Consider the following 16,148-nt stretch of genomic DNA (forward strand, 5'->3'; position numbering starts at 1 on the left):
TCTAAAAGGACAAAAACATCTTTAAAATGACAAAAAATTTGTCCAAAATTAATAAAATTGTATCCAAAATGATCAAAAAATTATCAAAAAGTTCTCATGGTTGTTTCTGTCTGATGATAATTATGTAGAGATGCTGCTAAAGTCACTGTTTTAATACAATTGTCATGTGAATATGAGGAAACAATAATGAAAACTGATAGTGTGAATTATGCCTTTGATAGTTATTACCTATTATTGATGAATATGGAGCAGAAAACTGTAAAACAGAAGATTTAGTTGTACTCAAAATGTCTCCAAAATGACAAAAAAATTGTCAAAAATTACTAAAAATGTATCCAAAACAATCAAAAAGTTCTCTAAAATGACTCAAGTGAAGAGAACTCAAGTTTTTCGTCAAACTAAATTTGTCCAAAATGGCCCAATTCTTGTCTGAAATGGCAAAAACGTCTCTTAAATGGCTCCAAATTTGTCCAAAAAAAAGGTCCTGAATGTTTTTCTGATGCTAATTGTGTGGAGATGCTGCTAAAGTCCCTGTTTAAATATAATTGTTATGCGAAAACAAGGAAACAATAATGGACACAGATAGCGTGAATTATGTTTCATTACTGCACTGGTGGCACTGCAGGCTGTATGACAGTAATAAACAGAGTAAAAGAAGATGGAACCGGTTTGTTTACCAACTGCTAAAAAAAAAATCTCCAAAGAGAACAAGAAATAAATCAAAACTTTGTAAAGCAAAAAAGGAAAGAGGTCTTCAGGAAGTCTCAAAGAAGCAACCTGCTCTTAATCTCTGTAAGAATCTGACCACTTTATTCTAATTTATTATTTTTAAAAGTGCAAAATTACAAGGGAGAGAGTCTTCAGGAGTTATTTTCAATCAGAAATCCCGTAATTACTGCTTCATGTCAGCTGGTATCAGTCATGTTTCATGATGCCTGATGACAAAGATGACAATTTTATTTTTATTTCATTTCAATGTATTTTTGTTTTTTACTTTTATTTAATTTTCATTTATCTTTTATTTTATTGTATTGCATTTTATTTCTATTTAAATGTAATTTATTTAAATTTTTCTATTTTTAAATTACAGAATTACAATGGAAAAAAGTCTTCAGGAGCTATTTTCAGTCAGAAATGCTGTAATTACTCTTTCATAGAGCGCGTATCTGTCATGTTTCATGATGTCTGGAGACGAAGACGACAATTTTATTTCATTTTATTAGATTTTTTTCATTACATTTTTATTGTATTTCATATTATTTTCTTCTTCATATTTTTATTTTATTTCATTTTATCTTAGAATGAAAAAAAACCTATTTAGTCATGCTAAATGTTTGCTATGTCAGAACGAAAATGGGGAATTTATTCATTAATTTTGTAACCACAAAAGACAAAAAAAAAATCAACACAAGGAGGCAAAACATGAGCAACTGAAAAAACAAATCATCAAAAACTATTTAAATGTTCTATTTGCAGTGAAAATGTAGCATCTAAATTAGTCAGAAACCACCTTTTGGTGAGATAATATCAATGAGTTTCCAACACGGTGACTTAAAATGTTCAGTTAATAGAAAAACAGTATTGAATCAGGATCAGATTCCCAGAGATACGGTGTGAAATGAGCAGTGAGAGGAGTTTCCCGCTGATTACCTGTAATAATATGCAGACGCTGATGTAAACACCAGAGGCAGAGTGTTCTAACTAACCTGCAGTCGCTTCTACAAAACCAATTTCAACGCGGGAATTTGTCTGTATAATTACGACCGTAATCACGAGTCGCTTTCCACAACAAAGTCCAAACGCCTGCGAACCGAGAGAAGACAATTAAGGAGCAGCCGTGATGAAGCGAGGCCTTCCAGCGCTCGTTAGGAACGACACAAACTGCAGCGACGTCGAATTAACGGCGCTGCTGCTGCAGCACGATGCGAGGAAATAGAAATCAGCGGTGCCAAGTGTTCACCTCAACGGCTTTTCTGTCTTTCTTTTGTCGTTAAATGCCTTGGTTTTGTCGTTCTGTCATTTTGTGTGTTCTTTTTGTCGTTTTATAGCTTGTTTTTGTTGTTTGGTGTCTTTTGTCTTTTTGTGTTGTTTGGCATTTTGTGTCTTCTTTTTGCCGTTTTATGTCTTCTTTTTGTCATTTTGTGTTGTTTTTGTTGTTTTCTGTTTGGAATTTTGTGTCTTCTTTTTGCCGTTTTGTGTCTTCTTTTTGTCGTTTTGTGTCTTCTTTTTGTTGTTTTGTGTCCCATTTTCGTCGTTTTGTGTTGTTTTTGTCATTTTCTGTTGTTTTTGTCCTTTTGTGTTGTTTTTATCATTTTATGTCTTGTTTTTGTTGTTTTGTGTCGTTTTTGTCGTTTTGTGTGTTATTATCATTTTGTCTTGTTTTTGTCGTTTTGTGATGTTTTTGGTCGTTTTGTTTTTGTCATTTTGTGTCTCGTTTTTGTCATTTTGGCTTGTTTTTATCATTTTGTTTTGTTTTTGTCATTTTGCGGCTCGTTTCTGTCATTTTGTCTCGTTTTTGTCATTTTCTGTTTTGTTTCTATCATTTTGTGTCTCGTTTCGTCATTTTGTGTTCTGTGTTTGTCGCTTCGTGTCTTTTTGTCATTTTATGTCTTGGTTTTGTCATTTTGTGTCTTGCCTTTGTTGTTTTGTGTCATGTTTTTGTCATTTTGTGTCTTCTTTTTGTCTTGTTTTTGTCATTTTATGTCTTGTTTTAAACCTGTCCAAACTGACTCAATTTTTGTCCTAAATAATAAAAAAATTGGCGTAAATTATTCAAAATTTGTCTAAAATGATAAGAACATCTCTAAAATGACTAAGAATTTGTCCACAATTACTGAAAATATATCCAAAACGATAAAAAAGTTTGCTAAAATGACTAAAAGTCTTCAATAAAATATACATATTGGTATAGTTCATTACCTATCATTGATCAATATGGAGCAGAAAATTGTAAAAGAGGAGGGTTATTTTTCAAAAATTTTGAAGTCCAAAAGTCCTCCTACTCTGGATTGACCCATGTAGCCTGGAGTCTGAAACGGCGACACTTGATGTGCGATGAGTTCCTGGGAGTTGGACGGACGGCATCGAGCCGTCTCCACACTGCTCTGAGATGGCTAGTCTGATCTCCGGCCGGGACCGCTCGGTGAACCAGGCCGTTAGCACGCCGTTAAATAAAAGACGAGCCTCGTGAATAAAACAGCAGCCGACTCCTCCGCTCGGCCCACTCCCACTCAGGACTGAGTCACGGCGGGCGTAGGTGGACGGTCCCCGCAGGTACATCTCCTTTTTGTTCAGCTGGGGGGTTTCATTCATTTCATCAAACCACTTCAAACACACCGACCCAGATGTGCGTCTCGACGCTGGGAAGTTTCCAGAATTATTTGATCCCTTTTGAAGACAAAAACTGATTCCGGGACTTGAGTCGGTTAGCAGAAGATTAAGTTTTCTGCTTTTTACACCACATAAATTAACACCCTGAGGATTTCACCCAGCGCTTGAAAGAAGAGTTAGATGTTGAGTTTAGTTTCAGACAGAAATGGAAGAATAGCATTTGAACACTGAGGAGAGTTTAATCTGAAACGAACACGAGCTGAGCTGAATTATGAACTAATGGATCAATTGACTCATTTCTGGCCTGAAGATTGAAGATTCTCGTCTTTGGCCTCGAGGTCGTCTGGTCGATCAGCCGGTCGATACGCTCTCATCAGCTGAACAATCTCCAGTGTTACTTTCAGGAGGAGGAAAGCTACAGCGGCTGATTAAACCATTATTTTTGGTGGCAGAAAAGACTTTGTACCTGTTTTCCCGATTTTAAACCAATGGAGACTAGTTCTCACTTATTTACCCGATTGTTTCCTTCGATTCACCTCCATGTTTGTCTCACAGCTCAACAACAAAAACATCAGATGATCTAAAAACAGCAGCTAACTTGTTGGTGTTTTATTCCTCAACAGTTCTTCTGCTGGTTTATCAGGCTAGTTTCAAAACCGGCCCTGCAGAGAGTCCAATCCAGCCCCCCAGAGAGTCCAATCCAGCCCCCCAGAGAGTCCAATCCAGCCCCCCAGAGAGTCCAATCCAGTCCTCAAAGTGTAAAAATTCCAGAGAAGACATTAACTGCAGATTGTAAATTAGTAAAACTATAAATTTAAAATAATTTCTAGACCATTTTTGTAATATTTTATTCTGTTTTTGTTGTTTTTGTCGGACTTTTGTTGTTTGTCTCACGTTTTTGACGTTTTCGTTCTTGTCGTTTTGTGTTACCATTTTATCTCGCTTGCATTTAATGTCTTATTGTCATTTTGTGTTTTGCTTAATTGGTTGTTTTGTGTACCATTTTTGTCTTTGTCTCGTTTTTGTTGTTTGTCCGTTTTTTTGTTGCTTTGTAACTTTTTTGTCAAATTTTTTGTCTCTTATTTGCTTTGTTTTGTGTCGTTTGTCTCATTTTTTGTCATTCTGTTTGTTTTTTTCATTTTGTGTCTCATTTTTGTACTATTCTGTTCTGCTTTTGTTGTTTTTTGTCGGACTTTTGTCGTTTGTCTCACATTTTGATGTTTTGTTTCTAGTTCTTGTCGTTTTGTCTCATTTTTTGTCATTTTGTTTCTCGCTTTTGTTGTTTTGTTTATCGCTTTTGTCATTTTGTCTCATTTTTGTAATATTCTGTCTTGTTTTTGTTGTTTTTATCTTTTTTGTCTGACTTTGTCATACAGTAAAATACTACATCATTCAGTTCCAGATGACTAAATGTTGTGTTCCTTTGTAGACACTCTGTGATCTGGAACTTGTAACGTGAAAATGATAAACTGAGGCTGAATGTTGATGAAACTGAAGTTATTTTTCTGAGCAAATTTCAGGTTGTTCATGATGTTTTGTAGATAGATAAGTCATTATATGTGAACATTTTAAGAATGTACTTTTTTGTACTAAAACAAAGGAACCATTAGGAGTTGTGGTTATTTATAGGTTTTTATGCTGTGATTTTACTGGTCACTGGAGATCAAACTGGGCTGAATGTGGAACCTGGAATAAAAGTGAATTTGACACCCCTGATCTACAGATAACGTCAAGAATTTTTTTCCAACCTAAACGATCGATTGGTTGAACAATTTCATTCAAGCAAGATTTCCTACAGCCTTATGCAGCTTTTCTTTAGCTGAACTAAAAGCACATGGCTTTTAACAACCTGCAAAAACAAATAAAACACCAACAAATGAACACCTGCTGGGTGTTTCTCAAGGACCACGTTGGTGGGGTTGGGGTTGTATTCCTCAATAGCTCTTGTGCTACTTTACCGGTCTTATTTCAGAAATCTCCTAAACATGTTCAAGCCCATTATTATCATTTCAGTCTAAACTAACCAGACTATGCTGCAGATACCAGCTTTAAATGTTGATTAAGATTGCTTGTAGGCTAATAAAGCTAGCAGGAGGATTTTGTTCATCATTTTGTTATTTCCTACAGCCTCGTGTAGCCTGCAGCTTTTCTTTAGCAGGACTTAAAGTACTTTGGAGTAAGTAAAATAGCTTTTAACAGCATGTAAAAATATCTAAAACAGTGATAAACACCTGCACAGTGTTTTTAACCCCCCTGTTAGGCTCGTTTCTCAGGAACAGCAGTGATGTTTAATTATCTTAAAATGGCAGAAACCAAAACATCCCAACAAACATTATTTATATGTAGTTATTAACTCCATTATGAACCATTTTAATCAATATTCAGTGTGATGGTGCTTCTTAGCGCTCACAGATCATGATTCAATGAGGATAATTCACTCCTCTTTCATTAAAAAACACAAGTGAAAACTTTTTTAATGTACATTTTAAAGACCAACACATAAATAGCTTTACAAGACATTGACTTTTTATTTTTATTTTATTTTAAATTAGATTTTTTTTCTTTTTATGGAGTTGATGAATTAAAATGAGACAGCTCTTCTGTCTTCTGTCTTCTTCCATACCAAAAAATACTTTCAACTATTTATTTTTAGATTCTTTTTTACCTTAAAACAGAGTCGAATAAATAAACTGACATAAGGCTGGAATAGAAAAGAAAAAAGCAATGCTGGCAATGATACTGAGGCAATAAATAAAACCACATAATGAATTTTTAAAAAATTCTCCAATATTAGTAAAAATGTATCCAAAATGATCAAACAGTTCTCTAAAATGAGAAGTCGAGCTTTCCCTCAACCAAATTTGTCTAAAATGACCCAATTCTTGTCTAAAATAACAAAAATGTCTCTAAAATGACTCCAAATTTGTCCAAAACGGCCCCAAACCTGTCCAAATGGACTGAATTTTTGTTCTAAATAATCAAAAGTTTGTCCAAAATGACTCAAAATTCGTGTAAAATGACTAAAGATTTGCCTAAAATTTCTAAAAATGTATCCAAAACAATCAAAAGTTCTCGAAAATGATTCAAATGAAGAGAAGTCAAGTTTTCCCTCAACCAAATTTGACTAAAATTACCCAATTATTGTTTAAAATGACAAAAACGTCTCCAAAATGACTCCAAATTTGTCCAAAACAGCCCTGAACCTGTCCAAGCTGACTCAATTTTTTTCCTACATAATCCAAAATTTGCCCAAAATTACTCAGAGTTTGTCTGAAATGACAAAAACATCGGTAAAATGACTAAAAATTTGTCCAAAATTTGTCCTCTAGCTCTGGACTGACCCATATAGTCTTGAATATGAGGCAGCGACACTTGTAAGATCTGACATGAGGGTTAAAGGACGACACTGTTGATGTGATGCAGGCAACAGATTCCATGAAAAACCAGAAATGCTTTTGTCTTTCTGAGCACTTTCTGAGCACTTTCTGATTCCTTCGGTCGGTTTGCGGTTCAGTTTTGAGCACGAGTTCTGACCGAAGACGTAAATCTTTAAAGACGTTTTTAGAAAAGGCTGAAGCTTAGCACTGGATTTTTTAATCAAACTTCACTGTAACAGGAAATAATGTGTGGAGGACTACTTTCAGTGGCGATTAATCCACACTTGTGCACAAAATGCTTGTTACTAGGAAGCTTCATGGTCAATTGGACTCTTTAAAAGTGATTTTTCAGCAGCATATTCAGGTAGTTTAGTAAAATATGACCACATCCGCCAGAATAAAACTTGTCAATGTGATTTTTCCTCTGCGATTCAGGTTTCTCTAAGTGGCACAGCTACCCTCCCTGCTGAGTGAACCTCTGCAGTGTGTTGTGGGTAAACATGGCGTGGTTTCTGACCTTCTTATGTGCGCTGAAGATCCTCCGGAAGGTGTCCGGGTTCTTCTCGGCCGGCTTGCCCTGAGGCGGCCTCCTGGGACCGCTGGCCACCACCCTCAGTCCTTCCTCCGAGAAGTCCAGGACGTCTGCAGACAAAAACAGACAACGGCCGTCACTCAGGAGGTTCCAGTCAGGCAGGATGAACCACTTCACCGTACTGGGATTACTGGGAGCCAGATTATCTTGTGCAGGCATGACTGGCATGCAACCAAGTCTCTGCAGCCGTTCACTTTCTTTGTTTTTGAATCATTTTCTCTCCTGCAATAATCGATGTTTTACCACGAGTTACTAAAATCTGATTTTACCCTTTAAGACCTGCCATTGTGCACCAGGACATATTCTGACATTTTTACAGACTGTAGTGCAATTTTTTGGAGTATTTTTATTTGCTTTACATCAGGGGTGTCCAACATGAGGCCCGCGGGTCAAAACTGGCCCTCCAGAGGGTCCAATCCGGTCCTCAAAGTGTAAAAATTCCAGAGAAGACATTAACTGCAGATTGTAAATTAGTGAAACTATAAATTTAGAATAATTTCTAGATCATGACAGGCTGTTTTGATCATAAAGTAAAATACTGGATTGTTCAAAGTAAAATTCTCTATGGTTCAGTTCCAGATGACTAAATGTTGTGTTCCTTTGTAGACACTCTGTGATCTGGAACTTGTAATGTGGAAATGATAAACTGAGGCTGAATGTTGCTGAAATTGAATTTATTTTTCTCAAGAAATTTCAGGTTGTTCATGATGTTTTGTAGAAAGATAATTCCTTAAATGTGAACATTGTCAGAATGTACTTTTTTTGCAGTAAAACAAAGGAAACATTTGGAGTTGTGGTAATTTATAGGTTTTTCTGCTGTGATTTTACTGGTCACTGGAGATCAAACTGGGCTCAATGTGGTCCTGAACTAAGATGAGTTTGACACTCCTGCTTTACATCAATATAACCTTTATATCCCAAGTTTTAATAATATCTATTGACTTCTATATTTTAACTTCTACAATAATTTGCATAAAAGTGCAATAAACCAAAAAAAACGAAAATTATTTTAGTTTTTTCCACATACATTTCAAAATACAGAAATAGCATAGCTGTATCCCTCAAATTATTAAAAAAAACGTTGCACAGCATGCCATGGCCTCTTTATAAAGATTTTTGTTGCGTGCTTTATTGTGTATTTTTACAAACCCATCACTGCAATGAAAAATCACTCTGAGACCTGGTGAATGTGAGAAATGTGAGCCTAACTCCACAGATTTTATGCGCAAAAAGAATGATGGATCTGTCTTTTCTGGATTCAGATCTACGACCAATCAGAAATGAACATGCAGTCGTAGTGGAGGGTGAAAGAGCAAACCACTCTGAAGCCAACTAGAGATTCTGGATGCTTTATTCTCGGTTTTAATCTTTCAAATACTATAAAATGATGTGGTTTGTGTGCCTCCTGGTTTAACACCAATGTGAGGATGAGCTCATAGGAAGCGTGTTTGTTGTCAGTGTGGGTTCCTGGTCTATGCTGGTGAGGATATTAGTGCCAGTGTGTGGGCTTTGTTTATATGTACACACAAACACAAAGAAAATGACCCCTGCTCATGTGTGCAACCAGAAATACAGCCCAGTTCCTCCGGCAGCCTCGTTACACTTAATGGAGGACGTGGCTCGAGCACGAGTGAGAACAGTTCGTCCAACACGTGATGAAAGACTCGTCTTTAGAAGTATCTTAGCATGAAATCCGTTCAACAAAACCTTCTCAGATCTGTTTAGGTTTGGTGGTTTATGTCAGTTGTTATTTCTCGTCCCTGCTGTGTTTGTCGGGTTGTTTTTGTGGTGGAACTAACAGAACTACAATCCAGCTCTGGTGGGGCATATTTAGCCGACGCATCGTAATAAAAATGTGCAACTCGTGCTTAAGTTATTGATTGATTAGTTTCTTTATTTTACGTGTTGTTTGAGGATGTTGTGGAGACACACAGCGTTTACCTAGAAAGATTAATTAATTATTATTATTTATTTTCAGATCTAGACCAGCCAGTTAATTTAGTTTGATCACAAGGTTAGCATAACATGATTTAGTGTTGTTTTCCCTATTTTTTTTCATATTCTGGAAGGATTACTATCGAATAAACAAAACTCAGCCTTTGAACCACAGACTTCTGGGATAAAGTTAAATAAAATAAATATGTAAATAAACTTAAAGACAAAACTGACAGAGTTTACTGATAAAGACATAAAGAGATGAAATATAGAACTGAATTGATCACTTTTTGTATTTTTTGCTCCATAATCCCGTTACCCCTTCTTCATCCATATTGTACACCTTGATGAGAATATTTCCTTTCCTTGCAGCCTGATTGCATAAATACAGCCATAATTAATCTATATTCACTTCATATTTTCTCTCTTCTTAATTCCAGGAGTGCATTTTAACTGTTCCTCATTGCACTTTTATATTAATTAAACTCCTGAATGGTTCAATCTGCAAACAGCAGCTCAGATAATCTAAAAACAGCAGCTAGATCATCTGAAATCATTTGAATAAGTGCAGTTGCTGTCATTTCAGTACAGAATAACTGGATTAAAATTATTTCACGAGGTACAGCACCAGCTTTTTATGTTGAATTTGGATTAATTTAAGCATGCTAGCTCTACCTGCTGGTGACAGAAGAAGAAAATTCTGTTTGTGTCCAGACAATATTTTTATACGATTGGTGTAAGCATATTTCTGATTTCAGTCGACGAAGATTTTCTTTAGTTTGCTTCATTCCTACAACTATAATTCCAGTTTAACAAAAATATTTGCTTTGTTTTCAGCCTTCAGCCTCCAGCAGTTAAAATCTCCCTCAGGTTGGATTAAAATCCTATGTTTTCCACATGTTTGTGTGCGTTTTGTGCTAACCTGCTCGTATTCTGCTCTCCAGCCTGTCAAAGTTCTTCTTGCTCTCCTTGACGGTTGGTCTCTCCCGGATCTCCAGCCTCTCGAACGGATCTGGCGGTTCATCGGTGAGCATCTCCTCCACGGTAACTACCGGAGTTACCTTGGCGACGGCGGCGGCGGCCTTCTTCGCCCTCCTCCTCTCTTTCGAGCCGCCGTTGTCATCTTCGGCACCGTCGCTGTCGCTCATGTCGTCGAAGCCGAAGTATTTGATCTTGTAGCTGGACTCGGCTCCATCGTCCTCCTGGTGGACGTCGGCATCCTCAAACCCGAACAGGTCCAGCTTACTGTCCTTCTTTGACTTGGTCTGGGTCGGCCTGAACCTGGCAGAGGGACACGGTTAGCATTTTGCAGCTGCAAAAGTCAAACTCTGTTCATTTAAAGATGAAGAAGAATCAATTAAAATATAAACTCAGGCTCAGGTGCCACCCAGTGCGCACCATAGAGTCCATCTCTCAGCTCCAACTTGGGGCTTTCGATTAATGTGTTCCAGATTAGCCGACATGAAACGGCAAGCTGCCAAAATCTAATTAATACTTTCACAGGTCTGTTCCTCAGTGAAGAAACTAATCTATTATTTTCAAGCCAGGTAATGAAAGCAGACTTAATTAAAAATGTTCTCTTTCTCACAGTGTTTCAAAAACTCAAGAGGAAAAATTCATGTGACACCGAGAAATGGTTCCACTTTGATTTGTGACCCTGGTCATCTCAACCCAAAGAAAATGATGGTGCCTTCACTGTCCTCGGTAAAACGCATTGATAGATTAAAGCAGAGTGAGTTTAAATGGAGGCCATGACTCTGAAATGAGACCAAAATGAAATACTGAAACTAAAAGATGTAAATGAACAGCTACAGAATAATAACAATAATATTAACAATAATAATAATAATAATAATAATAATAATAATAATAATAATAATAATAATAATAATAATAATAATAATAATAATAATAATAATAATGTGTCACTGTGTGAGCAGACACACAACTCACATATTTACTTTAACACATTTTCAGCCACTCGTTTTAGGAGTTTTTTCTCCTTCTGAAGAAATTTCTCAGCGAGGTCTTTCAGAAAGTCGCTGCAGGCGAGTTCTGAAATCAGACAGCAGGCAACACTGAATGTATTTTACATTCCTGAAATAACCATGTGCTGCTATTCAGACTCCCTAGACCAGACAAGGATCAAATCTGGTTTCATGTACAGCGGTGTCTTCTTTATGTAGCTTTCACTTTATTAAAATCCTGAGTATTTCTTTTATCAGTTTATCTCTTCACTCATTTTAACTCATTGTGACTTATTTGAACTCACTGTGGCTCAAAGAAACAAAACAAAGACTCAAAGAGAAAAAAGAAAGACACAGAGAGACAAACGAAAGACATGAAGAGACAAAAGAAAGACTCAGGGAAACAAAAAAAGACAGAAACTAAAGAAAGATTCAAAGAGACAAAAGGAAGACTCAAAGACACAAAGGGAAGATTCAAAGAGACAAAAGAAAGACTAAAAGAGACAAAGAAAGACAGAGAGACAAAAGAAAGGCTCACAAAGACAAAAGAAAGACATAGAAGACTAAAAGAGGTAAAGAAGACTTGAAGAAACAAAAGAAAGACTCAAAGAGACAAAATAAAGACTTCAAGAAACAAAAGAAAAACACAGAGACAAAAGGAAAACAGAGACAAAAAGACTCAGAGACAAAGAAAGACTCAAAGAGACAAAAGAAAGACTCAGAGAATAAAGACAAACACAGAGACAAAACAAAGATTCAAAGAGATAAAAGAAAGACTCAAAGAAACTAAACAAAGACACAAAGAGACAAAAGACAGATTCAAAGAAACAAAAGAAACACACAAAGAGACAAAAGAAAGACTCAAAGACAAAACAAAGACAGAGACAAAAAAGACACACAAAGGCAAACGGAAGACATAAAGAGACAAAGACACAAAGAGACAAAAGAAAGACACAGTTGCTTATTTCACTGAGTGAAATATTCAAACCCCAGACATGCTTTTTAGTGTTTGCACCGTTCTGTGTAAATTATAAATATTCTGGGTATTTTGTGGATCATCTGAGGCTAAATTCACAGTAATTCAACCTGGCGTGTTCATCGTCTTTCCAACTCTGAACCAAAACAATCTGCTGCAGAGGTTCACTGTTAGCAAACAGATTTATGGAGTTGAGAACGTGTGAGTCCTGCTGACTGAGGCTACATCCTCACTAAGATATTTTCATTTTAAAACAACAACCAGCATTTTAGCTTCGATTTGGAAATAATCTCCATGCATACTAACAACCTCTCATATACAGTGGGCAAACATGAAACAGGGAAGAGCAGCACAGGAAATTTAATGGCTCATTATCCGTGTTGAATTAAACACTGGAAGTCAAGGCCAATGACGTCGTTTTCTCCGCAAAACCGGTCACAAGATTGGAGTGTGATAAATCACAGAACAACACCGTGTCACGATTAAAGCCAATCGGAAAGCGAACACGAGTGTTTGTGTCATTGTTTACAAAAATCTAAATTTCTCACCATCTGAACTAAAACACAACCCCAGCAGAGCTTCCTAAAGTCTCTGTTTTAGGGCCCAAAATGGGAAAGTAATAGAGAAAGTAGCAGAAGTTATGTGGTTTAAAATGAAACCAAATTAGCCTGGATGCCATCTTAATCATTTATCGCTGGTTAATCTTTAAAGACAGTTTCACCGCCTGGTATAATCAGTTAGTATACTAGATAAGGATGCAATTTTGGGCAAATTATCTTATTTCCTTAACAGTTAATTATCCAATAACACAAACTCATCACATAAGACACTCTAATGATGCCGACAAAGCAAAAGCTCAGTCTGGTGGGCATTAAGCATCACAGGAGACTTTCTCACGGTGGTAATTTACTATATAAACTCCCATGATGCTCTCTGCTTGCAAACGCAGAACTAGCAGTAGTCCAAGTGATTGTCTTGTTGGGTTTGCTATGGTATTAAATTGTAAAACAACCATGACAATTGGAACTCACATGTACATAAGTACATATGTCATTCATCTACGCAAACATAGTGGTAAAATGCTTGGGAGGGCAAAAAGTTTCCCAAAAAAACAACACAAACGAAAGAAAGCGAATGTAGCACAATCGAATGTGGCGTACAACTGGCGAATGTAAACAAAGCCATCTTCCTTGTATAGCGTCGCGTGACGACGTATTTGTCTGCTTTCCAACTAGTTCCTGTGCGAAATTTGTTTTAATGTTGCGGCGTACATTGGAATGATCGAACACGACTTTCTTGATAAATTTATGGGAGAAGGCGACATAACCACGAAACACCGTAGGTCGAGGACCTACTGTATGGGCACAAAAAGAGGTAGAACTGTGACGCTCAACTCTACTGTTTAAAAACGTTAATTTATGTCACAATTCTGATGCTGCCCAACATCGCAGGTGAGTTGGATCATGTTGTAACCCGAGCTACTTGTAATATAAGATAAGAAAAGATGTTACAACAGCAAAAATGGTGCAAACATTTACGAAATGAAGTACAAAATAAAAAATATGATTCTCGTTGGGTTTGCTATGGTATTGAAAAAGTAAGACAACCAGGTACTACAGCTAACGCAATGCAACGTTTGTCTTCTGTACTGTCGGCTGATATATTTTTAATTGTTTGAACCAACAATCAATAACATCCTTAGCACTGGAGCTAACATTATCTTCACCACATGCATTACACTCAGTAATACGACCGCCTCGCACTTGTGTCAGCTCATATCTGAACATTAAAGTTCATTAATAACTGGGAACAACTTGGGCTGAACGGCTAATCGACTTCCAACTAACATCACAGTTTCAAAGGATTTACTGTCCTCATGGATTTGATGGTTCCTCATGTGCTGATGCTTCATTAAATTTATTACAGGACGAATGATAATTTAAACAGTGAATGTTCCTGATATAGTCGAATCATAGGAACTATTGAGCAAAATGATAATTATGTGCTGGGAGTGTGACTGAATAGATTTGATATTTTCAAGTACTGTTTCCAAAGTTGTGAAGAAACTCTGAACCTCAATCCGAACTCTACATGATGATGTACAGACGGGTGACAAATTAGAAGAAAAACCTGAAACCTTGACCCCTTAACCTTGGGTAGGGGGCATTTACATGGCACGATTTTAGTCCACTTGTTTCTTTAGGGTAAAGAATCACTGCAAATCAATAAAAAGTTGTTCTGAGCAATCACCTTTGTCCTATGATGAAAGATTTTTATCCTGAGAAGCACAGAACCTGCTCTAGTGACCTCAAATCTTACTTTATGTTGGTTTTCCCAATCATATTGGTCATATAAGAAGTCGGAATCTGTTCTCTTTTGCTGCCCTCCGATGGGATTTACTGCAAAAACTTTCAACTTGTGTTGCCCTACCTTGTATTTTGCTGTTCCGTCTTCTTCCGCTGCCACCCAGCCTCTCCTAGCTGTGTTGTGCTGCCAGAACTGGAACTACTGCTGCCACTAGAGGGTGCTGCGTCGGTGCTAAACTCCTCCACGCCTCGGCCCTGGATGGTGACGTTGCACATTGACATGGAGGAGGGGTGCAGCACCGTGTAGTCCCTCGTCCTGCCCCGACTCCCTCCGCCACCTGTCGTTTTATTGCTGCCATCAGATGTGGATTTGGGAAGGTCGGTGCCGAAAACGGCGCTCGCAAAGCCACTGGAGTCCAAGGCTTTGCCCGAGCCCTGTTTGTTGGGCCTCCTGTATGTCCGACAGTTAGAGTTTCTTTCAAGTGACGATGACGTGGAGGTGTGGGAGAAGTCCGACGATTCCAGAAGGTCGGAGTCACCGCCCAGATCGTCACTCTCGCTGAGGCTCTGGAGCCGTGGAGGAGAGGTCGGCTTCTGGTGCCGGGTCTGGACTGGGTCGCAGCTGGCAGCGGTGACGCCCGTCGAGGCCCAGGAGAGCGTGGGGGCGGGGTTACGGGGTTCCTGGGTGGGCGAAGGCGGGCGGAAACCCATGATGACATCCCAGGAGTCATAGGTGGATTCTGCCTTGGAGCCCGTCTTCAGGGTGGTGGTCTGGGCCAGTGGCTTCCTGTCGCTCTCAGAGGCATTTTGGTACCACGAGTAGCTGTGTTGGTTCTCTGACGAAGACAAGCTCTGCTTGGACTTCCCTAAAAAAAAAGAGGGCAGACTCAGCATCAAAATCTGTTCTGCGGAATAATATCAACGGGCAGAGTGCAAGTTCAACTTTTTAAACTGCAAATCCATACTAAATACAGGGGGGATTATTTCATTCCAACGGCGCAACGTAACACAATTTTCGCCTTAAGTCGGAATTCATGTATGTACATAAGAACCTGTGTCACTCACCTAACATAGTGGTAAAACACTTGGGAGCCATAATGAAGGGCACAAAGTTTCCAACAAAACAACACAAACGAAAGAAAGTGAATGTAGCAAGTCAATGTGGCGTACAACCGCCGAATGTAAACCAAGCCGTCTTCCTCGTATAGCACAGCATGATGACATGTTCGTCCAGTCCGCTCACCAACTAGTTCCCATGCAAAATTTGTTTTAACATCTCAAATGCCCTATGTCGAAATGATGGAAAAAAAACTTTCTTAACAAATTTATACAAGATGGCAACGTAACCATGAAACGCCGTAGGTCGAGGACATCGTAAACCGAGGACCTACTGTAAGGGGACAAAATAAAGCGATACCACTGTGACGCTAAACACTGTGATGTTTTAAAAGTTAATTTATGTCACAATTCTGATGCCGCCCAACATCACAGGTGAGGGTGGTCAAGTTAGGTCAGGTTGGAAACCCAACTACTTGTAGTATAAGATAAGTTAAGATGTTGTTACAGCAGCAAAGATGGTGCAAACATTTAGGAAATGAAGTACAAAATAAAAAATATCCAAAATAAACTAAGATATGCATAAGTACTAAATATAAATATAAATAA

General features: G+C 37.8%; 1 protein-coding gene across 1 annotated transcript in view; it reads right to left on the reverse strand.

Moving 5' to 3' along the window:
* Nucleotides 1–16,148, reverse strand: part of waplb (WAPL cohesin release factor b) — a 64,577-nt gene that overhangs the window by 35,258 nt on the left and 13,171 nt on the right. Inside the window, exons 3-5 of the mRNA XM_023271303.3 lie at nucleotides 14,608–15,349; nucleotides 10,157–10,515; nucleotides 7,225–7,349 (exon numbers count right to left, since the gene is read on the reverse strand). Coding sequence (XP_023127071.2) covers nucleotides 7,225–7,349; nucleotides 10,157–10,515; nucleotides 14,608–15,349 — 1,226 coding nt within the window. The remainder of the gene's footprint in view (nucleotides 1–7,224; nucleotides 7,350–10,156; nucleotides 10,516–14,607; nucleotides 15,350–16,148) is intronic.

Source organism: Amphiprion ocellaris, chromosome 18, assembly GCF_022539595.1.
Source record: "Amphiprion ocellaris isolate individual 3 ecotype Okinawa chromosome 18, ASM2253959v1, whole genome shotgun sequence".
In the NCBI taxonomy this organism is placed as follows: Eukaryota; Metazoa; Chordata; class Actinopteri; family Pomacentridae; genus Amphiprion; species Amphiprion ocellaris.